Genomic DNA, 25,456 nt, shown 5'->3' on the forward strand with positions numbered 1-25,456 from the left:
TTTTTAAATGATAAAGAGTTCGCTCGTTAATTCAATAATTTATACTACTAGTTATATATAAGAGCATTTAGAATCCATCCACTATAATTTGTGAGTAACGTTTTTTTACGGATTTTTTAGAGACACCGGGAGATTCTTTTAGGTTTTGCTATGTCCAGTATAGGACTATGCGGGCGTGGTATAGCCCCGTGTAACCCTAAAAGGTTGTTTGGTGTCCTAGGAAATCTTTTTTGTTTTTTTTTTAGTATAGTGATTAAAGAAATGTTATCCCTCTTATCACTTTTCGTGAGGATCCCACCAAAACGCGTTTCTTCTAAATAGTCAAATGTTTAGGTTTGATTGGCCCCTGTTTGATAGGACGTACTACCTAAACGATTGTGTGTGTAGTAGTAGCTAACACTGCTTTTTATTACTGGCTTTCACTTACCATAAACCGTAACAATGGCGGACTCAAGCTCTATAGATCCCCGTAACGGATTCAGTTCAACCACCAAAACCTTCCACAGCCTCCGTTCACCGGCGCCACTCCCGTCACCGTCACAACCACTCTCCATCACCGAGTACACACTCTCACTGCTCCAATCCAACTGTGCATTCTCATATTCTACTGATTTTCTAATCGACTCCGCCACCGGCCACCGTCTCTCTTACGCGGAATTCATCCGTCAAGTCCACTCTCTATCTGCATCACTCGTTGCAAAACTTGCACCACGTGGCAAAAACCAAGTCGCATTAATCCTATCTCCAACCTCCATCCACGTTCCAGTAATATATTTCTCGCTTTTATACCTGGGTGTCACCATCTCACCTGTTAATCCGGTTTCCACTAAATCCGAGCTAACGGACTTAGTCCGTCTTTGCAATCCCGTCATCGCGTTTGCCAGTTCCTCGGTAGCGGATAAACTGCCATCCTCACCACCTCTAACAACAATAATAATCGACTCTCCGGAGTTTCACTCCATGTTACAAAATTCAAACCCGAATTTCACTCATGTAAACCGGCACAAACAAATGCGTGGAGTTAACTCACCGAATTATATATATAGCTGGAACCTCAGCTGAACAGAACAATAGATTCGTGAATGACGAAAACGCCCCTCAACAACCTCACGTTCAGTTGGTTCCGTTACCTTTATTTCATTCTTTTGGATTATTTGTTTTGATTTGTTCGGTGTCACATGGGGACACGCTGGTTCTCATGGAGAGATTTGATTTTGATAACATGTAGAAAGCAGTGGAGAGATATGAGGTTACGTTCATGCCACTCACGCCGCCTCTCGTGGTGGCGATGGCGAAATCTGACCTCGTTCCCAAATACGACCTCAGCTCACTTCGATCACTTATATGCGGTGGCGCAGCGCTTGGAAAAGAAGTGATCAAGAGCTTCAAGGAAAGATTTCCCCATGTCCATATAGCTGAGGTATTGATAATGTTGTTGACAACCTATTTACAATATGAAGAAACGTGGATCGACTCACTGGTAGACGATCTACTTTCCTCGGGTGTGATTATGCTATTTCACCGATGGATCTCTGGGATCTGGATTCTTCCACCTACAAAATGAACAGCACCGTAAACTTACCCCTCAGAAAGGGACAGAGGGGTCCTCTTTGGGGTAACCCTCCGGTGTGAGAATAAGTGTTTGTAGGAGAAGATAATAATATGAGAGTAAGGAAATTGGAGTGTATTGCTTAATATAGCTGAATACTCTGTAATTGTGTGTCTCCCCTTGTGGAGTTGATGTGGTATTTATAGTGCTAGGGTTTCCAATGATTGGGCTCAGACCCAATTAGGGCCTTGTTAGCCTCCTCCAATTGATTTGCGCCACGTGTCCTTGGGGACACCTGGTGCTTTTTCATTGGTTATAATCACGTGGTAGCACATGGGTTATGCTGAGTTGTCTACCTTTCATTTGGCAGCTGTCAACATCAGCATATTCTTATTCCTTAAAAAGATACCTTCTGGAAGGTTGTCTGACGTGCACAATCAAGGTTGCCCTAATCCTGATTTGGATAAGGACGAGGTTGATTATGTGCATGTGTGATATGCGCCTATCCTGAGGATGCGCGAGGTCTTCTCTTTATTCTCACGCGCAGATGTTTCATGCGCAGATGTGATATGCACAAGCATGTGATATGCGCCACGCACGGATGCGCCACGCGCAGATGTGATATGCGTGAGCATGTGATATGCGATGCGTGAGCATATGTGATGCATGAGCATATGTGATGCCTGAGCATGTGATGCATGAGCATATGTGATATGCGTGAGCATATGTGATATGCGTCATGCGCATAGGTTTTGGCTTTGTGCCTTCATAATATCTTGATTTCAAGTCTCTTGTCTGTATCTTGTGGGTTGACCCGCCTCGCTCGGTGTTGAGGCGGGTACATACCTCTTCAAGCCCCCCCAGTCTAATGTGTGTCTTGTCTCGCGCGAGCGAGGTAAGATAGATATTAGACTTAATAGTTTGCTCTTTTAGTAGGCTTTTGTCTTTTTCTTCTTATTACTCATCGGTGCGCGAAATTCTATCCTTTTGGTTGAAAACGAATCGTTCCTGTACGTGGTTGGTTGTTGTTGACATGCGTCAGTGATGGAGACGTGTCAGACTTTTCGTGTGCTCGAGGTGCTACAGTTGCCTTCCATGTCCCCTCATATAGTGTCAGGAACACGTGTCGCGCTCGCGTTGGTCCGTACCTGCGAGTGGTGGCGCGTGAACTCTGGCAGCAGCTGTATCGTTTCTTTTCGTGTCCCCTCACACAGTGTCAGCGACACGTGTCGTGCTCGCGTTGGCTTACACCTGCGAGTGGGGGCGCGTGAAGTCCGATCAGTACCAAAATTTCTCTCTCCTGGGCCTATAAAAGCAAGCCCTTAAGAGTTTTTATTCTTCATCTTCCTTGTTGTTTATTCAAAGCTTTCCTTTCTTTCATTCTTTTCCGATTACCTGTCTTCTGCTTCCGGATCTCTGTTCTTCAGAAGCATCCTTTGTCCGCTTTTACAGTTGTATGTCTGATAGCTCAGACAACACAATCTCCCCTATCCATCGCCGTGTGAAATCGTTAGTGATGTCTACGTTGAAGAAGACCGGCAAGGGGAAGAGGGCTGCTGAGGCCTCATCGGAGGAGGTAGGGAGGACTAAGGCAGTGAAGAAGTGGGATGAGATCCCCTGCAAACTGAGGCAGGCCGATTTTGACAGCCTCATCGCCTCTCAGGGTTTTCTCCCTGAGTATGGCTGCATGCTGCCGGCGGCCGGGCAAACGGCGGCGGACCCGCCTACCGGCTATATATCCCTTTACTGCCATTTTTTCACCCACTGCAACCTTCGTCTCCCGATGACAAGGTTTGTGGGTGCGGTGCTTAGGTTTTATGGGATTCATATATCCCAAGTCCATCCGTTTGGACTCGTGCCCATGACTCATTTTGAGTTCATGTGCAAATCTCAGCGCGAGGAGCCCACCCCTCGGCGCTTTCAGTTTTTTTATAAGCCCAATATCCAAGATTCTTGGTTCTCATTTATTCCTCGCAGTCAGAAGGTCAAGTGCTGCACTGTTTCATTCAAGAGCCTTCATGACTGGTCTGAGAGGTTTTTCTATATCAGGGCTGGTGTGATCCCCATCCGCATGACCATGCGCGCGATCTCTTCTGCGCCTGCGGATGTGGGTGTCTTCAAGAACCCAACTGGCGCCTGGGTAAAAAAGTTGACTGCCGAACCATCCCCCGCCAAGAACATTTGCGAGGAAGCGCTGGTGGGGGTTGGTATGAGCAGGAGGTGGGCCGACAGCGCGACTGAGCCCGTTATCCAAGTTGACGGCTTGTGTAAGTTAATCTCATTGCCTTACTTCTGCGCGAATATAATTCGTTTTGCTGATATCATTTGACTTGTTTTGTGCAGTCAGCAAGGAGTATGTCCACGCCGCCTATGATGAGCATATGGAGGGTGGCTCCGTCGCGCTGGGCGCTGGGGAGGTTGGCTTCCCCGATCGCTTCGATGACATGTTCATCCCTGTTGATCTGGGATTTCTCTTTGACAGCGATGCGCCTGGTAAGCCTTTGTACTTATGCTTATGCCTTTATAATACCAGATTTGGCTAATATTTCCGTTGCACGTATTGTAGATGCGCTCGAAAACTACGAGCTGGAGCTCGCGGAAGAGGAGGAGGAGGAGGAGGCGCCCCAACTAAAGCGTAAGGCTAAAGGGAAAACTGGCGCAGGGGCCAGTAAGAAACAGAAGAAAGATGATGCCCCTGTTGTTCAGGATCCTCCTATTCAGGCGAAGGGACTTGAGAAAACCCAGGTGTTTACCACCAAGTTTTCCTTGTCTTCCCTGCCTCAAAAAGTGGGCAGACCTCCTGTCCACACGAGGTATGGTGCCACTACCTCCTCCCTTCGCGCGGCGGAAAAGGGGAGCGGCGTTGCGCCTGCCGTTTCCTCTCCGACAGGTATACTTTGCTTATCCTTTATGGCTCTATGAGCGCGATTCTAATAGAATTACTAATGAATCCTTGCTCACTTAAATGTTTGTAGAGCCGGCGACCTTTGTGGACCAACCTCAGGCGCAACAAGGTGCCGAGCCTGCGCCGGAGGTCGCTACGAAGTCCCCTGTTTTACCCTCAAAAAAGGGGAGAATGGACTTCATGGCGATGTTTGCCTCGCGAACGGAGTTGCGCCAAGGTATGTATTGCGCTTTTATTTTCTGACTTTTTTCTTTTAGATCAAGTCATGAACCATTTCTTTTTGTTGATTTTTTTTTATAGGAGTCATAGCTGGCGTACAAGCTGCTGGCGGCACTCCTGGCGCCGTTGGTTCTGCTCCTGCTCCTGCAAGCGCTGAATCTCCCCTCATCGGGATTACTAAGGAGCAGGAGGCCGTTTTACGCGCCGATCTGGCGGCGTCGAGACCTCCCTCACCTACTCCTGCGCGCAGCCCTCTTCGCGAGACTGATTTTGGTTCTAGGTCGCAGGAGAAAAGGCCTGCTTCAGAGGAGGATGAGGAGGTTCAAGCTGAAGGCTCCGACAGCGGCCGCGCCAGCCCTGCAGCGCCACGAGATTTTCCGGCGCAGTCTTCTCGTGGGGCTGGCGCTGACTTTTCTGCTTCGTCCCCGCAGGTATAGGTTCGTTTTTGCTCCGCTGCGCGGACTTCCATATTAGTGTTTTGATGACTTAGATCATTACTTTGTGTTTGCAGGAAGCCGATCACATTTACCGCCCGAGATGGAACATTACTGAGGACAGCTCATTTCAGTCCATGGGTGTGTGTGAGGACTTCTGGGCTCATTCTGTGCCTCCAGATGAAAGGAGGTTTCAGGAGGGGCGCGCTCGCGATGACTTGCTCAACGATCATCTGTTTGCTGGGTCGGCTTTCTTTGCTGCCTCCCAAGAGCTTCGCTATGATTACGTAAAGGTACGTGATGCTCTTGCGGAAGCCAAGCAAGAGGCTAAAGTGTCTGCTTGGCATCTTTCTGATGCTCGAGAGAGAGCTGAGAAGCTCCAAGCAGAGCTCAGTGAGAACAGAGCAAGTGCCAACACCGCCTTCGTGAAGCGCGGGCATGAGCTACAGGCTGCGCGGGAGAAGCTACAGGCGGCCGAGGCGGACGCGGCCAAGTACGCGCGCAGAGTGCGCGACTTGGAGCTGGACGCAGAGGCGCGTGACCAAGCTCTTGTCCAGTCTATAACTGACAAATCATCACTGGAGAGTGAGGTTGCGCGTCTGAAGAAGGAGCTGGCGGCCGCGCAGGCCGAGAAAGATGAAGCCTTGGCGACGGCAGCGTCTAGCCAGGAAGCACTCGATGTTGCGCGAGCAGAAAAGGAAGAAGGCTTGGCGGCAGCAGCGTCCGACAAAGAGGAGCTGAAACAGACTAAGGAAACTGTTGAGTTGTTAAACTCTCAGATTCCTGCCCTCGAGACGACTGTTTCTTCTCTCGCGCAGGATCGCCAATGGCTAGTCTCACAGGGTATGACTCGTTGCGCTTACGCGATGAGATACTCAGACGAGTTTCAGGCCCTTGTGATGGATTGCAACGCTGCCGCGCGCTTGGTGGGTCGAGCTGAAGGGTTTAAGGATGGCTATGAATATGGCATGCTGAAGAAGAACCCATCCGACTACCCTTATCAGAGCGACGTTGCCTGCGCGGACATGGCCCAGATGGGGGAGAAGTATTTGAATACTCCCATTCCCATCCTTGCGCAGGTATTTTAACCTTAATGAGATTACCTTGACTTATTTTCCAAGTCTTTTTGTACTCATATTTTTCCTTATGATTTGCAGATATCCGCGCTTGCTGACCAGCCCGATCTCGGCGCGCTAAAGAAATTACTTGACGAGTGCGAAGGGGCTGGTGGCGGCGATGATGGCGCGGGGAATGATGCCCCTGCTAGCGGCTCTGGCGTGGCCAAAGGATCCGCTCCTGACACTATTGTGATAGAAGAATCCATTCAGGACGAACAACTTGACTATGGTCAGTTTGGAGATGACGAGGAGCGGGCTGCGCTAGGTGCTGAGGGCGGTGATGAGGACTATGAAGAGGCTGACGTCGACGTGGAGACTTGAGAAGCCCTTCATGTTTTTTATTTTTATTTGTAATTTGTATCTCATCATCTTGTAAACTTGTAAATTTCAATGCTTTGGAATGAAATTTTGTTTCTCCCTTCTTCGTATCTTGCGCATTCCCCATTCATCTCTTTATATTGCATGTTTGCTTGTTGAATATAAGATATGCTTGCACGTTGAAATAAGAACAAGGTTGTAAGGAAATTATTATACTTAATCCTTGTCATATTGTAAGTGATTTTGCCATATCTTGATTATGTTGACACGTGCCTTGGCCTTTTCATTATTCCTCTTTTGCGCGACGTTATCGCGCATTTATTATATGGAATTATGAGTTTTTTTAGCCTTTTACGTGTCAATATGTGTTACTCAGATATCCATTACAATTTCATGCGCGACCTCGAACTGAGACCTTAACAACTATGTTTTGGCATTTGCTTTGCCTTAGTTGTGCTTAGGTATTTTTATGGTCAGGCTGCGCAGCATGTAGGATGGATGTTGTGAGTGATTTGAGCTAAGGCTCACATTATTGGGCTAAGGCCCTGAGCTAAGGCTCATATTATTGGGCTAAGGCCCTGACGTTTTAGAGTTAAGACTCGTTAACGCGTTTGAGCTTGAAGCTCGCGCATGTATGTTTTACTTCGTTTTATTTCGTTTTGATGTCAATACAATGTTGTCATATTGCTCAAAATTAATAAAGGGAAGTGTGAAACATGTATGCAAAAGGTAATAGAATCCACATTAAGAGAAGATAGCGCGTATCATTATTCATAATGGCTTAAAAAGCCTTGATTACAAACTTGACAATTTTTACATGAAACATTTTCTAAGCTGTGCCGCGTTCCATGGCGCGGGATCTTCTTTCCATTCAAATCTTTTAAAGTGTATGCGCCTTTTCCCAATTCTTCCGAGACTTGATAAGGTCCCTCCCAATTGGGGGACATCTTTCCCGGTGGTATCGCGCGGCTACCTTCATTGTTTCGAAGGACAAAATCATTCTTCTTGAAGTGGCATTCTTTTACGCGCTGATTGTAATATTTTTCCAGTTTTTTCTTGTACTTGGCTTCACTGATGATAGCCGCCTCTCTGCGCCCTTCAAGTAAGTTGAGATCCAACCTCCTTTCGCGCTCGTTATCAATCTTGTTCATCATGAGCACTCTATGGGATGGGCATCCAATTTCTGCTGGAATCATAGCCTCCGTTCCATAGGTTAGGCTAAATGGGGATTCGCCATTGCTGGTTTTGCTTAATGTCCTGTGTGCCCACAGGACATTAGGTAGCTCTTCGACCCAAGAATGGGATTCTCCCTCCAACCTTTTCTTCAGCCCATTTAACAAGCTTTGATTCACGCGCTCCACTTGGCCATTCCCCTGAGGGTGGTATACCGAAGTGAAGATTTGGTTGATGCGCAATTCCTTGAGCCAGTTGGATATCTTCCTGTCAGTGAATTGTTTGCCATTATCGCTCACAATTTCCATGGGCAAGCCAAAACGGCATATGATGTGGCTCCAGATAAACTGCTTCATCGCTTCGGCTGTGATTTTTGCTAGTGGCTTGGCTTCAACCCATTTTGTAAAATAGTCTACTGCCACTACCAAAAATTTTACTCGCCCTTGCGCTTGCGGTAGGGGACCCACAATATCGATTGCCCATTTGTGGAAAGGCCATGCGGAGGTCACCGGAATCAAGTTGTTCTTTGGCCGCATGGTGTTTGGCGCATAGCTCTGACATGCTTTGCATTTTTGGATCTCTTTTAAAGCGTCCAAGTACATGCCTGGCCAATAGTAACCTGCGCTCATTGCCTTGGCAACCACCATGCGCGGGCCAGCATGTATTCCACAGATTCCTTCGTGTATCTCTCTGATCACATAGCTTGCTTCCTCAGCATCTAGGCATTTCATGAGCGGTCCAAGATAAGAGCGTCGATATAATGTACCATCAAGCAGTTCATAGTTCTGCGACTTGTGTCTTATCTTCCTCGCCTGTGCGCGATCGTCCGGTACTTTTCCCTCCTTCAAGAATTCCATTACTGGAGTTATCCATGATGAAGGGGTTGTATGAGTTACAAGGACAGACTTCGCTCCCACCGACGGGTTGCTCATTACTTCTACCCTGACATCTTTGCCAAAGTGATCGAAGCTGGTTGATGCCATCTTGCTCAGCGCGTCAGCAGATTTGTTTTCACTGCGCGAAATATGAATGATTCTGAAGCAGTCAAATTGCTCGATGAGCTTTTTCGCCTGCTCTAGATACAGAGGCATGGTGTTCTCCTTGGCATCGTAAAGGCCATTGACCTGTGCTGCTACCAAGTATGAATCAACATGGGCCTCTAGCTTTTTAACTCCGAATTTGTGCGCGATGCGCTGGCCAGCCAGCAGGGCTTCATACTCAGCTTCGTTGTTGGTGCTCTTGAAGTCCAACCTGATAGCGTAAGTATATTCCTGCTTCTCTGGATCCACCAGCTTGAGGCCTGCGCCGGATCCTTCGTTGTTTGAAGCTCCGTCGGTGAATAATCTCCACACATTTTCTTCATCATTGGCTCGCGGAGGGTCTACCTCGCGCTGAGCCTCTTCAATTTTTCCTTCTGGGACTTCTGCAATGAAATCAGCCAAGACTTGTCCCTTTATTGCTGGACGGGGCTTATAGGCGATCGTGTGTTCTCCTAATTCCAGCGCCCATTTTTTTAGCCTTCCCGAAAGCGCGGGGCGCCGCAAGACTTGCTGGATGTTGTAACCAGTCAGAACTTCAATGGGATGACCATTGAAATATCTATGAAGCTTGCGCGACGCGTGTGTTAGTGACAAAACTAACTTTTCCATGATGGAGTAGCGCGTCTCAGGATCTGTCAGCACCCGACTCACATAGTATATTGGCGTTTGGATTCCCTTGCGATCCACCAACAATACTGCGTCGATGGCGCGCTCTCCTGCTGATAGGTACAATGTCAAAATTTCACCAGGAAGTGGAGCTGTGAGCGCGGGCAAATTTATCAAACATTCTTTTATCTCACTGAAAGCTTGCTCGGCCTCAGGAGTCCATTTGAATTGGCTTTTCTTTAAGCAATTTCTCAATGTGTTGACAAATGGGGTAGATTTGCTTGCATGGTTCGCTAGGAACCTGTTGATTGATACCAATCTACCATTCAGCTTCTGGACTTCTTTCATGGTGGATGGCGAAGGCATGTCAAGGATGGCCTCCACCTTCTCAGGGTTCACCTTGAAACCATCCTTGGTGACCATTACACCTAGAAATTTTCCCTCTTGTACGCCGAAAGTGCATTTGCTCGGATTGAGCTTCATGTTAACTTCCGTTAGGCGCCCAAGGGTTTCTTCGATGTCTTTGAGCATTTGTTTTTCCTCCCTACTTTTGATCACCAAATCATCCACATAGACTTCTAGGTTTCTTCCGATTTGCTCGCTGAAAACGGCATCCATAAGTCTTTGGTAGGTGGCTCCCGCATTCTTCAAACCAAAGGGCATTTTTGTGTAACAAAAAACACCCTTGTCGGTTCTGAAGGCGGTCTTGTCCTCATCTTGTGGTGCCATTTGAATCTGGTGATAGCCCTTGTAGGCATCCAGGAAACATTTTAGCTTGAATGGCGCCACGGAGTCCATCTTTGCGTCGATGTTTGGGAGGGGGTAACAATCTTTTGGGCATGCTTTGTTGAGGTCCTTGAAGTCAATGCACATCCTCCATGACCCGTTACTTTTCTTTACCATCACAGGATTGGCTACCCATGTCTGGTATCGTATCGGGCGGATGATGTTTGCGCGCAATAGATCCTCAACCTGTTCATTCATGGCCCTCGCCTTCTCATCCCCCATGACTCTCTTCTTTTGAGCAATTGGCTCTACAGACTTGAAGGTGTTGAGAGAATGTTGCGCCAGGTCTCGCGGAACCCCAGTCATATCAGAGTGTTGCCACGCGAAGACCGACATATATGCTGTGAGCAATCTTTTCATTCTCAACCTCGTGTCGTCTGATATCGTAGCGCCAATTGTGATTGTTTGCTCCGGGAATTTTGGGTTGAGAATCCATTCCTCTGGCGCGTTGTTTGCCATTGGAAGTTTCATTCTCCCTTCCCGCGGAGTACTTGTCACTGCACACAAATGATCTCGGTATACAAAAGTTACACCTGTTGGTGTTGGGAACCCTAACGCGCCGTGCGCTGGCGACGGTATGGCGTTGAATTGGGCAATCGTTCCCCTACCCAAGATCATATTGTGGCATGAAGTGGTGGGCAAGACCAAGAAGTTGACAACTTCGGCTCGCTTGTGTTTTTCATCCCCCATGGTTAGTTCAAATTGTATTTGACCTAGGGGGTGAATGATTTCATTTGAAACACCAGAGATTGGTGCATTCACAATTTCAAGCCTTGCTTGGTCTGCCGGATCCAACTTCCTGAAACATTGCTCATACATGATGTCTGATTCGCTGCCAGTGTCCACCAGGACTTTTGACACTTCATAATGAGCAATGTGTGTAGTGATGATAAGAGGACTGCTGATGGAAGGGCCTCCCCTGATTCTTGGGAAGATTACTTGTTGCTCGCGCCAATCTCCTTGGATTTGCGCGTTTCTCTTTCTTGATCCTTGCCCTTGCCTTCCTCCCTCGGCTACACAGATTCTTTTGAACTTTTTATTGGCAGAGGCTCCTTCTGGTTGCTCATTTTCTGGTCTTGAGTTTTTCACCAGGTGAGCCAGCTTGCCTGATTTTACATCTTTTTCAATTGCATCCTTCAAGTGGTGGCATGCATCAGTGTTGTGTCCTGTGGACTTGTGAAACTCACAATACTTGCCACTGTTTGATGGTCCCTTGTGGTGTAGTGGCTTGGGGCTTTTGAATTGGACATTCTCAGTGCTTAACACCTGTGAAGGTGTTTTAGTGAGGGGAGTCCATATTCTTGGCAGAGGTCTGTTAGGATCTCTGCCGCCTTCCGTCTTGTCACCCTCCCCGCGATTACGAACGTCTTTTTGGGGCTGGGGTGAGCTTGGTTCCGCCTGCTTTTCTTGGGAAGAAAAACTGGTTGATTGCAACCTGGACCATACAGAGTTCTGTTTGCCCCTTCTTTCGTTGTTGCGCGGTGCCTCTGCTTGATGCCCTCTTTCTCTCGCTCTATCTTGGGCAATTTGTTTTTCATTTCTCGCGAAGACTCGCGATGCTTCCATTAGCTTTGCCCAAGTGGTGGGCATGCCATCTCTGCTTACGAGAGCTCTGCGGAGTTGATCACTGCGCGCGCCCTGTATAAAGGCCACGCGCAATAGTTGCTCAGTGATACCTCCGATTGCCAGAGACTCCTGATTGAAACGAGTTATGTAGTCTTCAATCGTTTCATCATTCCTGCGCACGCAGTGCATGATGTCATCAGGGTCGCGCGTGTGTCTGCGCTGCTGTACGAAGTGAGCTTGGAACTTTTCCAAAAGTTCCTCGAACCCATCGATTTGCCCAGTCGGCAAGCTTTCGAACCAGACACGCGCCGCGCCCGTGAGGCAGCGAGCAAACATGTGACACCATGTTGGCATCGTCCAGCTTTCTAGGTTTCCCGTGTTGTAAAAACCTTGCAAGAAATCGTCTGGATCTGTTGTGCCGTCATATTTGCCCAAACCACTTGGCATCTTGGTTTTGTGCTGAATGGGGGCCTTCGCGATGCGCTCAGTGAATTTTGAATGTTTCACTAAGATGGCTGGCCTGTACGGTGTGGTTACGTCCACTTGCCCTCTCACTGGTGGGCTGTACGGTGCGTGCAGATCCAGATCGGCTCTGGCTCCAGGCGCCATGTTCATTTGCGCGCGGGGCTGTGAGCCTCCTGCATGAGTATCTCGCGTCCTCCTGACGCTGTGCACTTCTTCATCACTAAACTCAGCGTGTTCAGTGTGAACAGAGTGACCCTCTTCCGGCGCGCGCCCCCTTCTTGTTCCATGAACAGTTTGCTTATCAAACGCTTGCCTTTGTGTTTTGTGTTTGACCAGCTCATTGTACTTGTCCATTAGACGCCGTTGCTCGTTTATGAGCCATTCTTTAGGGTCATTTGTTTCATCTTCTGGACCCATTGGTCCTTTTTGTTTCGCGCCGGCAAGATTTTGTAACGTGAGATCGTCTGGAGGAGTTTCAGTCTGGCCATGAGGAGTTGTGATGAAGGGACGGTTACTGGTGGTGCGCGTAGAATCACGCGGCACCCTCAGAAACTGTTGTCCCTCATTAACATCCTCACGTTCAATATCCTCCAGAACTTGATCGACGTTACGAACACCAGAAACCATGGTGAATTTTTTTTTTTTTTTAGAGATCTGATGAGATTTTGTTGCCGTTGTAACAGGTGATGGCGCCAATGAAGAAACGTGGATCGACTCACTGGTAGACGATCTACTTTCCTCGGGTGTGATTATGCTATTTCACCGATGGATCTCTGGGATCTGGATTCTTCCACCTACAAAATGAACAGCACCGTAAACTTACCCCTCAGAAAGGGACAGAGGGGTCCTCTTTGGGGTAACCCTCCGGTGTGAGAATAAGTGTTTGTAGAAGAAGATAATAATATGAGAGTAAGGAAATTGGAGTGTATTGCTTAATATAGCTGAATACTCTGTAATTGTGTGTCTCCCCTTGTGGAGTTGATGTGGTATTTATAGTGCTAGGGTTTCCAATGATTGGGCTCAGACCCAATTAGGGCCTTGTTGGCCTCTTCCAATTGATTTGCGCCACGTGTCCTTGGGGACACCTGGTGCTTTTTCATTGGTTATAATCACGTGGTAGCACATGGGTTATGCTGAGTTGTCCACCTTTCATTTGGCAGCTGTCAACATCAGCATATTCTTATTCCTTAAAAAGATACCTTCTGGAAGGTTGTCTGACGTGCACAATCAAGGTTGCCCTAATCCTGATTTGGATAAGGACGAGGTTGATTATGTGCATGTGTGATATGCGCCTATCCTGAGGATGCGCGAGGTCTTCTCTTTATTCTCACGCGCAGATGTTTCATGCGCAGATGTGATATGCACAAGCATGTGATATGCGCCACGCACGGATGCGCCACGCGCAGATGTGATACGCGTGAGCATGTGATATGCGTGAGCATATGTGATGCGTGAGCATATGTGATGCCTGAGCATGTGATGCATGAGCATATGTGATATGCGTGAGCATATGTGATATGCGCCATGCGCATAGGTTTTGGCTTTGTGCCTTCATAATATCTTGATTTCAAGTCTCTTGTCTGTATCTTGTGGGTTGACCCGCCTCGCTCGGTGTTGAGGCGGGTACATACCTCTTCACAATACAAATTCATTATAAACTAAAAATGAAAGTGACCGAAGCGGGTTACCCATAAAGATGAAAGGGCTAGGTGAAGTAGTTTGATTAATTAGACCATTCGTGGGCGGTGTGTGGGGGCGATTTAGTGACGGTATCCCTTGGAATACTGCCTAGGGGCGGTATGGAGAGGCGATTTGGGCCTGGGCAGTGTTGTGAAGACCAGGCGACTTTGGTGAGTTAGGTGGGGCCATTGCCATTTCAACGGTTATATGACCACTTACAATTAAAAAAAAAGTTTTTTTTTCTCATTTTCTATTTATATACTATCAAATTGAACCCATATACAATTACCCCCCCTAGTTTTTTGGTTTAGTTTGTGTTTAATGTTTTAAAATTTATCAATATTATTTACCTTTTATTTTATTGTGCTCTCTAAAAAAATGTTTAATGTTGCCCCTCGGGGCGGCAAACCACAGAGGGACAACATGGGCTTGGGGCAACAAAGCCCCTAGTGCCCACGTGGCAATAACGTGCCACTGTGGAGGGGCTATGCTGCCCCCTCCACAGAGGATGGTCTTAGTATCTATTAATAGTTTGAATGTTTAGTAGTTTGAGTAGCTAAAGTTTATGTTTAGTTTGAGTAGGATTAGTAAGGTTTGTTTTAGTATAAGTAGATGAGTTAGGGGTCACTGTAAGTGTCTAAGAATTATAATAAACAGAAAGAGTCGATCTTGGTTGAGATCAAATTTTGCGTTCGTGTTCTTGGGCCTGATTTACAACAAATGCTCGTGTTCATATATTTGTTGTAAAGGGATACGACATGACAGAGGCGGGGGGGGGGGGGGGGGATTGCAGGTATGAAGAATCCAGACGAGTGTGAACACTATGGATCCGTGGGTCATTTATTCTGTAATATGGAAGCTAAAATAGTTGATCCTGAAATCGGTGAGGCTTTATCTCCTACGCAACAAGGAGAACTATGGCTAAGAGGGCGCATAATCATGAAAGGTGATACATCTTGTGCTTGTATTTCTCAAACCGATTACTAGGGGCGTTCACGGTTCAGTTTAAAAACGTGAAACCGTCCCGCTCATCAGTTTGGTTTCGCTGTCGGTTATTTTAAAATTTGTTTTGATTTGTCGGTTTAGAAAACTTCAAACCGTATCAAACGGTCTGGTTTACGTTTAGAGGCAAAACCGACCGGACCATAAGATAAATATTAATATTTTGTTTTTATATATTTCATATTAGATATGATAATTAAGATTTACTTAGTTGATTTAAAACTTTGTAACTTCACCTCTATAGCATAATCAATATCAATAATACAACAAATATAAGATAATGCATATAAGACGCAGCATGACAACAAACCTGATGCCATTGTAGGTTAATGCCATTTCAGTTTCTATAAAAGGATTAATACTAAGCTATATAATAGAAAATCTTGAGTCATTTTAGTATATACAATCTTTGAATGGCCTGTTATTGTGGACAACTCATTTTGTACATTTTACACAGACTTGTCATTTTATTTTATATGCATTTTATATAAAGACCCGATAAGCCCAAACCGTAAAACTAAACCGTTAATAAAAGTTTGGTCAGTTTTGATTTCAACGGTCACGGGTCGGCTCATGGCTTGACTTAAAAGCTGTCAAAACCGGACCATGAACACCCCTACCAATTACTAAAAATAGCTTATTTCACACACAAATAATCAGTTTGAATAACAGGTTAGGTTATGTGAGAAATAAGGAAGCAACTGCTGCAACTATGGACTCCGAGGGGTGGTTAAAGACTGGTGACCTCTGTTATTTCGATTCTGACGGTTTCCTTTTTATTGTTGACCGAGTAAAAGAACTAATCAATATAAGGCTTTTCAGGTGATAATGATCTTGGTTCAAAGTTCAAACTCATACATACCTACTGACTGTTTCAAAGCATGTATGAACAGGTCAAACCAACTGAACTAGAGCACTACCTTCAATCAATCCCAGAAGTAGTAGATGCCGCTGTGATTCCGTAAGTTAGTATGCTGCAAAATCCTTCTTGAAGTTGATCACTATCACAGTACCGTATATTTGGGTTGAATTGCCACCTGCAGTATTAATAGTTGTTTGCTTGTGACATTGAAATCTAAAATCAGATATCCAGATGAAGAAGCTGGGCAGATTCCGATGGCGTATGTGGTGAGAAAACCTGGAAGCACAATCAGTGAGGCCCAAATCATGGAGATAATTGCAAAACAGGCATGCATGCATACTCAGTTTTTAATTATTTACACCTTGTTCATCTAGAATAGTTTGTGACTTGTGTGTGTGGATTAATGTTTGCTTGCAGGTATCACCATACAAAAAGATTAGAAAAGTTGCATTTATAAACGCAATTCCGAGGACCCCTGCAGGAAAGATATTGAGAAGGGAGTTGGTTAAGCATGCCTTATCTGGTGCTTCTTCTAACGATGATATGTTATAGTTCATCTATAAATATGTAAATCTAGAGGCGTGTTTTGAAGGTTTGCCAGAGTAAACTTTAAATAAAGTGGTTGTGTTTGTTCTGATGGACTACATACATTTTGTTCACAGTAAATCTAGAGACGTGTTTTTAAGGTTTGCCAGAGTAAACTTGAATGTTTCATTTCTGAACCGAGCTAGTGAAAATGATGACCAAACCACGAACACGAAAACCAAACTTAACTCTATTTTAAAAGAGTTAGATTATTTTGATTATTATTATTAGAGGTGGCAATATGAGTGGGTTGGGTTGGATTTGGGTGATGGGTTAGAATGAGTTTGGGTCAGAATGGGTATGGGTCAGGATGAATTTTTAAAATAGAGGGTTAGAATGGGTATGGGTCAAGATGGATAAAGTTAATCCATCTTGACCCAAGTAAATGTTAAACTACAAAGGGTTTCAAAAACCCCTCAAAAAAATATTCAAAAAAATTAATAACTCAAAATATAAATCAAAAACGTAAAAAACTAAAATAACTAAAATGTCTCCCCCGTCGTCCTCGTTCATAAAAAAAATAAAAATAAAAACTCGGTTTCGTCTCAGTTCAGGTTCGGTTTTTTTGGTTCATTTTTGTTTTTTTTTTCGTTTCGGTATCTATTCGGTTTCAATGTTTTTGGTTTTTGTTCAGCTTCCCTTTCTCGGTTTTATTCGGTTTAGGATGAGTATGGGTCAAGATGGGTAAAGTTAGCTCATCTTGAACTAACTAAAGGTTAAATACAAAGGGTTTCAAAAACCCCTCAAAAAAATATTCAAAAAAATTAATAAAAAAATAATAACTCAAAATATAAATCGAAAACGCAAAAAGTAAAATAACTAAAATGTTTCCCCCATCTTCCTCGTTTATTAAAAAAAAAACCGTTTTTGTCTCGGTTCAGGTTCGGTTTTTTCAGTTTTTTTACTTCGGTTTTGCTTTTTTCTATTTTGGTCGGTTTCGATATATGTTCTGTTTCAATGATTTCGGTTTTGATTTATCGGTTTCTATTCGGTTAAGTGGGTTTTGTTTGAAATAAAATTGGATAAAGCTTGATTCAGTCCATTGTAACCCATAAACAAACCCATTATAACATATAACCAAAAGTCACTAGCATTTTCTCAACCCATCTTGACCTTCTTGTAAAATTCTTTTGATCCATCCTAACTCATCTCAATTTTAAAAGTTATCCAAATTGACCCAAACAACCCATTTAGGTTTGTTTTGCCACCCTTAATTATTATCAGGTATGAGAAGTGTCTTTAAATTATTTATATTAATCTCACTATTTATTATACTTGAGAAAATCTATATAGGGAGATTGGGAGAGTACGTTTATATCACATATAACAATTTATTGTGAACTATATTAACCCTTATACCTTTTATTATATAAACGACTAAGTTGCAAACAACTTTACACCATGTATAAGTTTTCGGACGAAAACTCATAAACTTACACTATATACTAAGCGTAAAAAACAAGGGATCCCTAGGTCTCCATTAAGCCGCGCCACTTGTGATAACACTATCACAAACACTATGAAGTATCATACACATGCAAAGGTTTAATAAAAGTTGATAATATAAAGTATATATAATAAATACGATTTTAGAGCTTGGTTAAACAGAAAATTATTGTTACACAATTAGATTTCTAAGAAATTTCGCTATTTTTACTAAACTATATATTTCATTAAAAAGTGACGTTTACATCGATATAGATATAGAAGACCCCGCTAGCTCTTTCGTAAAATAAAATTTAGTCTTTTAAAAATAACATTTATAGAGCATGGAATTATAACATTATTGATGACTCATTAGACACGATTAAGTAGCTTTACAACCCCAGATGCTTGAAAACGAAAAGTATAAAATGCAAAGAGTATAAACACGTGTTGATTGTCAAAACACGTTTTTCTCATGTTTGATCACTTTACATGAATAACTTTTAATTATAATAACTATACAATTGTTTATGTAACCAATTTATCTAACTTATAGTCAATAATATTATTCAGCTACTTATATTTGTATTTTTTAGAACGACGACTTTCTTGTATTTAGGGTATCGCAATCTCTAAATTCGGAGAGTCCTGATGCTCCACTCTGGCCAGACTATGTTGTCTTAACAGGGTCCACGCAGACTTCAGAGTTTGGCTTGGGCCTTTCCCCGGAAATCATACCGCTGACTGCCATTTGACAGACGTTGTGCCACCACAAGAGCATAACTCTCTGGCGTAACACACGGTGAGATGAAAACCCGGGTGGGCTCAGGGTTCGAGCTGAAAACCTTGCACAAAGCATAGCTTAAATCCTTCATTACCAATATCCATCAAAAAGTGACACAAGTGAAATTCGAACTTAAGTTTTCTAGAGAACACAACAATCGCATAAATAAAATTACATGTGTAAAAAAATAATCAAAATAGTCAATTCTTTAAAAAATAAAAAACTTTTGGTTACTTATTTATTATTTTTTATTAGAGGCACCCTACTCATACATGACAAATCCATAGTTGTTCACGAAAGAATAAAGAGTCTTCCAAAAGACACAACACGCACTGGTGAGTTTGCTGCTGCATATGTTTTCCATAACACCCCAAGCAGATGACATAAAGTTGACTTCAAAACCAAGTTATCCCCAAACTTTATGCCTTCATCTTATTAATCCCAAATCAACCAACAGTGCAGAAATGCCTTCAATTGATCTCAAACAATGTCAAGAAAACATATCTAATCATTTTAGACCTTAGCAAAGATCCTTCCAGTTTTGGGCTAGGGCTGCTGATATCTACACAGGTTATAAGGTGTCTTACTAATCAAAATACCTAATCTTTTTTTTTTGTCAATTGTTTTTTTTTTTTTAATTATTTTCTTGAATTTGGGTTTATTATTATTTTTTGAATTTGGGTTTTTAATTATTTTCTGTAATTTGGGTGTTTTTTTTTTCAAAATTATTTTATTGAATTTGGGATTTTAATTATTTTCTTGAATATGGGTATTTGTGTGTGTGTTTTAGGTGTTTCAAGTTAGGGTTAGTTTTGAGAAAGATGGGGAGAAGGCAGAGGCAATGTGGGAGAGACAACATGAACATGCTGCTGACAAAATTTATTCCATGTGTTATGACATGGGTGGATTCTTTCTCAAGGTTTGTTTAATTTCAGTTTTTTTTTTTTTGGGTTAGGTAGAATTCTTAATGCCTTTTTATGGGCTTTAATGTTACAAAATGTTTGATGGGTGTACTTTTCTCTGTTGGTTGTAGAATTTTGACTGTTTTTCTGCAAAATAAGGTTGAATCTTTATTAGCCTAGTTTCAAAGTTTTAGTGTTTTTTATATAAGGCTTGAATCTTTGTGGTCTTTTATGATCCATTAAGCTTTAAAGGAATACGGGGTTGTTCTGAATGTGTAAAATTGTGTTTTATCAGAGTTGTTTGGTACCTTTGCACAGAATACAGTTTTTTTTAGAAAAAGGGGGGGGGGGGGGGGGAGGGGGGTGTTGCATATTCTTGTTTGACTAAAAAGGTAAAGTCTTTATATGAATCGGGGTTTTGGTTAGGTAGCTCAACTTATTAGGAAGCCCAGTTAAGGGGGGAGGGGTTGCATAATCCTGTTTGACTAAAAAGGTCAAGTCTTTATATGAATGGGGGTTTTGGTTAGGTAGCTCAAGTTATTGGGAAGCCCGGTTAAGGGGGGAGGGGTTGCATAATCTTGTTTGACTAAAAAGGTCAAATCTTTATACGAATCGGGGTTTTGGTTAGGTAGCTCAAGTTATTGGGAAGCCTGATTTAAGGGTCAGAGTGTGGGGGGGGGGGGGGGGGGGGGGGCTGCATGATATTGTTTTGACTACAAAGGTCGAGCCTTTATATGAGTCGGGGTTTTTATTAGGTAGCTCAAGTTATCGGGAAGCCTGATTTGGCCCCGGCTGCATGGGTGAGGAGATTAGTAACCCTGTGTGATCAAGCACCTGGAACACCGTCTAACGTGGTGCGCGTTATTCTTGAAAATGAGTTGGGTAAAACCGTTGATGACATGTTTGAAAGATTTGATTGGGATCCTATTGGCTCTGCTTCAATTGCACAGGTACATCAAGTTGATAACTTTCTTGCTTATTATCCACGAGTTTATGTCAACAATTTTGCTCACATTTGTTACATATTTCATGTAGGTTCATCGAGCTAGACTGAGAGGGGATAAAAAGGACGTAGTTGTTAAGGTACGGTTGTTTTTGTAGTTTCTTTGCAGCCTTATTATATTATTTGATGTTTCGATTATTATCTTTCTGCAGGTACAACATCCTGGGGTTCAAGATTTGATGATGACAGATCTTAGGAATTTACAAACTTTTGCATTATGTGTACAAAAGACCGATATCAAGTTTGATTTGTTCTCCGTGTGCAAAGAAATGGAAAAACAGGTGAAAACTGAACCTCTTTGGTTATACACATACATTATCCATACACTTATTATATTTGCGTATTCCAAATGAATATTATGATTTATAGAATTAGATCAGATAATCAGATTATTATAGTAAGGGGTAGTTTGGTAATTTTATTATATATTTCAACAACTAGTTAGTCTATGGCAACTCCTTGTTTCCTAAATCTGTTCTCTTGATTCTTAACTAGTCAGAAAATTATAATCATAATAAAATCATGTCAATTACTTATGTTGGGTGCTCAATCTATCATCATGAATGTTAGCCATTTGAATTTATAAGCATGATGAATCTTAAAAGAATATTTATATATATTTTCACATTGGAAGGTTGTTGTGTATATGCGGATAATAATATTATGTTTATTCTTTCCATTCAAGATAGTGTATGAATTCGACTTTACAAGAGAAGCAGATGCCATGGATAGAATTAGAAGTTTTTTGAGTGAAATTAACAAAAAGACCGTTGTTAAAGTGCCACTGGTGATCAAGGATGTGGTCACTAGGTGAGTATTAATACTCCTTTTTTTGTCCTAAACTATAAAAAAAATAACTCTTTTAAGCGTCACATTTTTCAAGTTTATACACTTAAATTATATTTTTTATGAATATTTTAAAAAAAAATTTAATTCCATAAGATGAAATTTCCTTTGGATTGAAATTAAAAGCTATTTATTTCACTTTCAGAAGTTGAATTAATTGTTGCATATATTTTAAATGAATCAACTTATGACAGTGAATTTATTTTGTAATTTGAGTAGGAAGGTGTTGGCAATGGAATACATAGACGGAATCCCGATCCTGAATCTTAAAGATGAAATCATAAAAAGAGGAATAAATCCTGATGGTAAGCTTGCAGCAGCAGCAAAGCAGTAAGCTCCACTGACCCGAGAGTATGAAACTTTTATTTTCCTAAGTTTACACTATAAAAAATGCCCCTTCAGTTTATTTTATCTTCCAGTTTCACAACTTTTAAATTTTAATTAATTTAAACGCACGTATTATTACAAGGCAGGTTTCAAATGTTTGAAAAGGCAAGTCTAAACAATGTTATGCTCATCCGCAGGAACATCTTAAAAAGTTTGACTCTTGCATATGGTCAAATGATACTCAAGAGTGGTTTTTTTCATGCAGACCCTCACCCGGGAAACATTCTCATATGTAAACATTCAGAGGTACATAAAAAACAAAAACTTAAATAATACGCATCGTATATTACAGTTTTCACAAGACCGAATCTTTTACTTTTTTGTTAGGTGGCATTACTTGACTATGGTCAAGTCAAAGAACTTCCTAACCCGTTAAGACTCGGTTATGCTAATTTGGTTCTTGCTATCGCCGATAACGATCATACAAGGGCATCCGAGGGCCTTAGGTAAATATGCATCCTTGCAAAAAATAAAAATAAAAATATCATATATTTTGTAGTCATTTATGTGCAATAAAACGGGTGGGGAGGGTTCCAATTGAAAACCTCATTTAACTTCTAAACCCTTGAAAATCACTTTTAACCAATGTTTTTTTTTTTCAAATTTTCATTCTTTCTATATGTTATTAATCTTTTTCCAAAATTAAAAAAATATATGTAACTCGCAAAGTATATATATGTAGGTTGCGGAGTTACATATATGTATCTCATACGAAGTAAATATATGTAGATTACCAGCTACATATATATACTTTGCGAGTGACATATATCGTATTTATTTACTTATATTTTGTTTTGACAAATATTAATAACATATAAAATGATGACAAAAAAAAATATAGTTTTTAACAAATATTGTTTAAAACTGGGTTTTTATTTGATCCCTTTCCTAAAACGGGTTTCTTAATATCAGGGAGCTCGGGATTGACACCTTGAGTCTATGTGAGAATGAACGGGCAGAATTGTTTAAGTTAGCACAGGTTATGTTTGACACAAAGCTGCCACCTGGCGTGACGATATTGCAGCCTTTTGATGAGGATTCTTCTATAAAGAAGATCGCTGTTCAGGTTTGTTTTTGTTTGTTAAAGTATTGTTGTCTCGGGTTTTATAAAAGTCATAATATTTAAATGTTGATTAGGCATTCCCGGAGGAATTGTTTCCGGTTCTACGAACGGTGCACTTATTAAGAGGGCTTAGTGTCGGTCTTGGGGTCAACTACTCTTGTGCTGAGGAATGGCGGCCTCTTGCCGAGGAAGCTTTGTATTTTTCGGGCAGGCTAAAAGGCTAGTCTTTAATGCATGTTCGTTTATTTGTTTCGTGTTCTTATATCGATTCAATCTTTGACTTGGACATATTAATCCTGATATTTAACCTTTCTTTGGCTGTTTCAGAGGAAGATCTCAAGTCTAGAAACCGTCGAAGACGTAGGTTTTTCAGAAGATCGTCGGGGTGGAACAAGTAGTCCGAGACCGCTACTTGTTTCTCCAGCAACCATAGTTAGAGATGATTCAGTCTTTAATTCTTTATCTTTTCTTCAATTTTGATTTGGTAGAAACTTGTATTGTTATGCATTGGAAATTATTGAAAACATTTGTTATATTTTTATCTAATAAAAAACTTATGTAGTTAGACATTGATATATTTAATGAACAATTTATATATAGACATTTACGTGTGGGTTTCTGCTTTAGTTGTTTGTAAAGTATGCTTTGTAAGTGTTTGTGCAGTGTGTATTGTACTCTATGTTAATGTTACATCTTGGGTTTATGGTTGCGTCTAGACTATACCGCACCGTTTCTCTTACCAGCTCCATTGTCTCTCTCTCTCTCTCTCTCTACATCATCTGGCGACGATGGTGGCGGTGGTGTGGACGTAACGCGGTCCGTTTGGTGTATTTGCCGCTGTCGATGAACAATGATAAAGACATAAGTAGAGGCAAAAAGGCGCTCTAGGCTAGCGGCGATTGGGGACAAAAAAACCATTGAAGTTGAAGAACCACTGCCGTTCTCTTGATGGGGATCTGCAATTAAAAGTGAATTTTCGATGGCTCGTCTGAGATATGTGACTGTGTGGGCATCAGAGGCTTTGCTTTGGTATGAACCATAATTCTTTTTTAAATCGATTAGGTTTTAGAATTTCTTTAGTTTATATATTTTGGTTTGTTCTCTGATTGACTTTTGGGTTTTTTTTTTTGTGTTGTTGCTGCATTGTTGACTTTAATTTGTTTGTCACCTAATTTTTATAATGTTTGCTATCCGTTCAGATTTGTTGTCTGTTGCTACTGTATTTTTTACTTTAATTTGTTTCAACCTAAATTCCATTGTGATTGGCGCCGGTTCGTTGTTGTACGCTTGTGGTGAATTGGCTTGTGCGGTAGCTTAAGTAACTGTCATTTTTATGGCCTTCAACAGGTCACTGAGTATGCAAATGAGTTGTTTGATAGGATGCTCGAACAAAGCCAGTTGTTGTCTATCAAGTATCAAGTACTCCATTTATGAGAGAGTATTACGTTTTAAAAGGTTCATATTATTTTGCCCCTTGGATTATGGAAATTATCAATGAAGAATATGTTGATAAGCAATGAGGATAGGAATGCAACTTGCATGTATTCTTATTGGTTGTATGTAGGTGATATAATCTGATCATGGTCAACTGGATTTGCAGGATAGAAAGTATCCAACTGTAAACTAAGAAGGTTGATAGAGAAGATAAAAAAAGAGACCAGTGGGGATGCAAATTAAATTTTAAAAGTTGGAATCCAAAATTCATGTTGTAGCGTGTAGCATCACTATATGATTAGCATAAGTGACTCAATTAATTTGATTTATGATAGCGTGTTTTTTTGTTGGATAACATGTTAAACCCCTCCCCCGCAACAAGGGGGGGGGGGGGGGGGGTACGAATACTGGTTCTTATATAACTATATGGGGATGGTGGTAAAAAGAAAATAAGAAATTCTATATTAAGTATTCTTACGTGTGTATTTATGTCAAATAATAACTTTCTTTCCTTCTTAAATAATGAATGTTGTAAAAGAGGATAGATGAAAGGAATCCAATTTAATCCCGTTTTACAAAGCAATAGTGATTGTTATTGGTATTTGAGTTTAAGCTTGTTTCATACTAGGTAGCAGGTACACGTTCTATTTTAAGTAAATAGTCGTGTAATGCACTTGTATATAGTGTTTGACTGCTTGTTGGATATATTAAGAGTTATAAAAAAATAAGGTATTACATTTAAAGGAAAAAAAAGACAAATGTTCATATAGTTCTCTAGTTAAAGATAGTTTTGTAAGTATATTTAGGGATGAGCTCGGTACTGCATTGGTACCGAAAATACTGATCCCAAAAATCACAAAATCTTGGTACCGGTATTGAAGGTAAGAATTCAAGAAATACTAGTACCAACATCGGTACCGGTTCGGCTTCAGTTCTATACCGATACCAATCGATACCTTTACCGAATTTGTTTCTCTCTGTATATGTATATTTTTTTTAGCGGGGGGGGGGGTTGCCTTGCCACATCACCTGTAACACATCTTCTCACTAAGGGGTGCTGCCCTTTGAGGCGTGCAGAGGCCCACAACGTGGGTAGTTTTTTGTTTAATTAATTGGAATGGGCAAATAAAATCATCGTAACTCACACTTTTAATATTTATTTATTTGTTTGTTTGTTTTTCATGTGGAAAAATTACGTACTTTTTAGTGGGTCGTTTTTCATCTAAATGGCAGAACGCTTTCACTGTTTTTTTTTTGTTGTAGAACCACTACGGATGCTCTAATGAACATGATCATTTTGGCAT

At 41.9% G+C, this 25,456-nt stretch overlaps 1 protein-coding gene and 1 pseudogene across 2 annotated transcripts; both read left to right on the forward strand.

The window, feature by feature from the left end:
• Positions 1–441: 441 nt before the first annotated feature.
• On the forward strand, positions 442–16,368 carry LOC143549122 (4-coumarate--CoA ligase-like 9; annotated as a pseudogene). The gene is made up of 6 exons (XR_013138084.1): positions 442–1,420; positions 14,609–14,805; positions 15,539–15,683; positions 15,742–15,822; positions 15,947–16,049; positions 16,141–16,368. The product of XR_013138084.1 is annotated as a 4-coumarate--CoA ligase-like 9 (transcript).
• Positions 16,369–18,929: 2,561 nt separating this feature from the next.
• Positions 18,930–23,116, forward strand: LOC143548957 (uncharacterized). Its single transcript, XM_077039991.1, has 12 exons — positions 18,930–19,095; positions 19,308–19,436; positions 20,175–20,369; positions 20,455–20,502; positions 20,575–20,703; positions 21,108–21,232; positions 21,488–21,598; positions 21,793–21,901; positions 21,983–22,101; positions 22,568–22,721; positions 22,793–22,937; positions 23,046–23,116. The coding sequence occupies exons 2-12, from the start codon at positions 19,359–19,361 to the stop codon at positions 23,114–23,116; spliced, it is 1,284 nt and encodes a 427-aa protein (XP_076896106.1). The 5' UTR covers positions 18,930–19,095; positions 19,308–19,358.
• Positions 23,117–25,456: the final 2,340 nt, after the last annotated feature.

Source organism: Bidens hawaiensis, unplaced genomic scaffold (assembly GCF_021521415.1).
Source record: "Bidens hawaiensis isolate Kalapana, Puna unplaced genomic scaffold, B.hawaiensis_p1.1 tig00000955_1, whole genome shotgun sequence".
Classification (NCBI taxonomy): Eukaryota; Viridiplantae; Streptophyta; class Magnoliopsida; order Asterales; family Asteraceae; genus Bidens; species Bidens hawaiensis.

Bases quoted from the DNA above. Each gene is read 5' to 3' on its own strand.
- LOC143548957 (XM_077039991.1), top strand. From the start codon at position 19,359: ATGTGGGAGAGACAACATGAACATGCTGCTGACAAAATTTATTCCATG. The intron at 20,503-20,574 runs GTACGGTTGTTT...ATCTTTCTGCAG, and splicing joins AAAAGGACGTAGTTGTTAAG to GTACAACATCCTGGGGTTCA. The intron at 22,938-23,045 runs GCTAGTCTTTAA...TGGCTGTTTCAG, and splicing joins TTTTTCGGGCAGGCTAAAAG to AGGAAGATCTCAAGTCTAGA.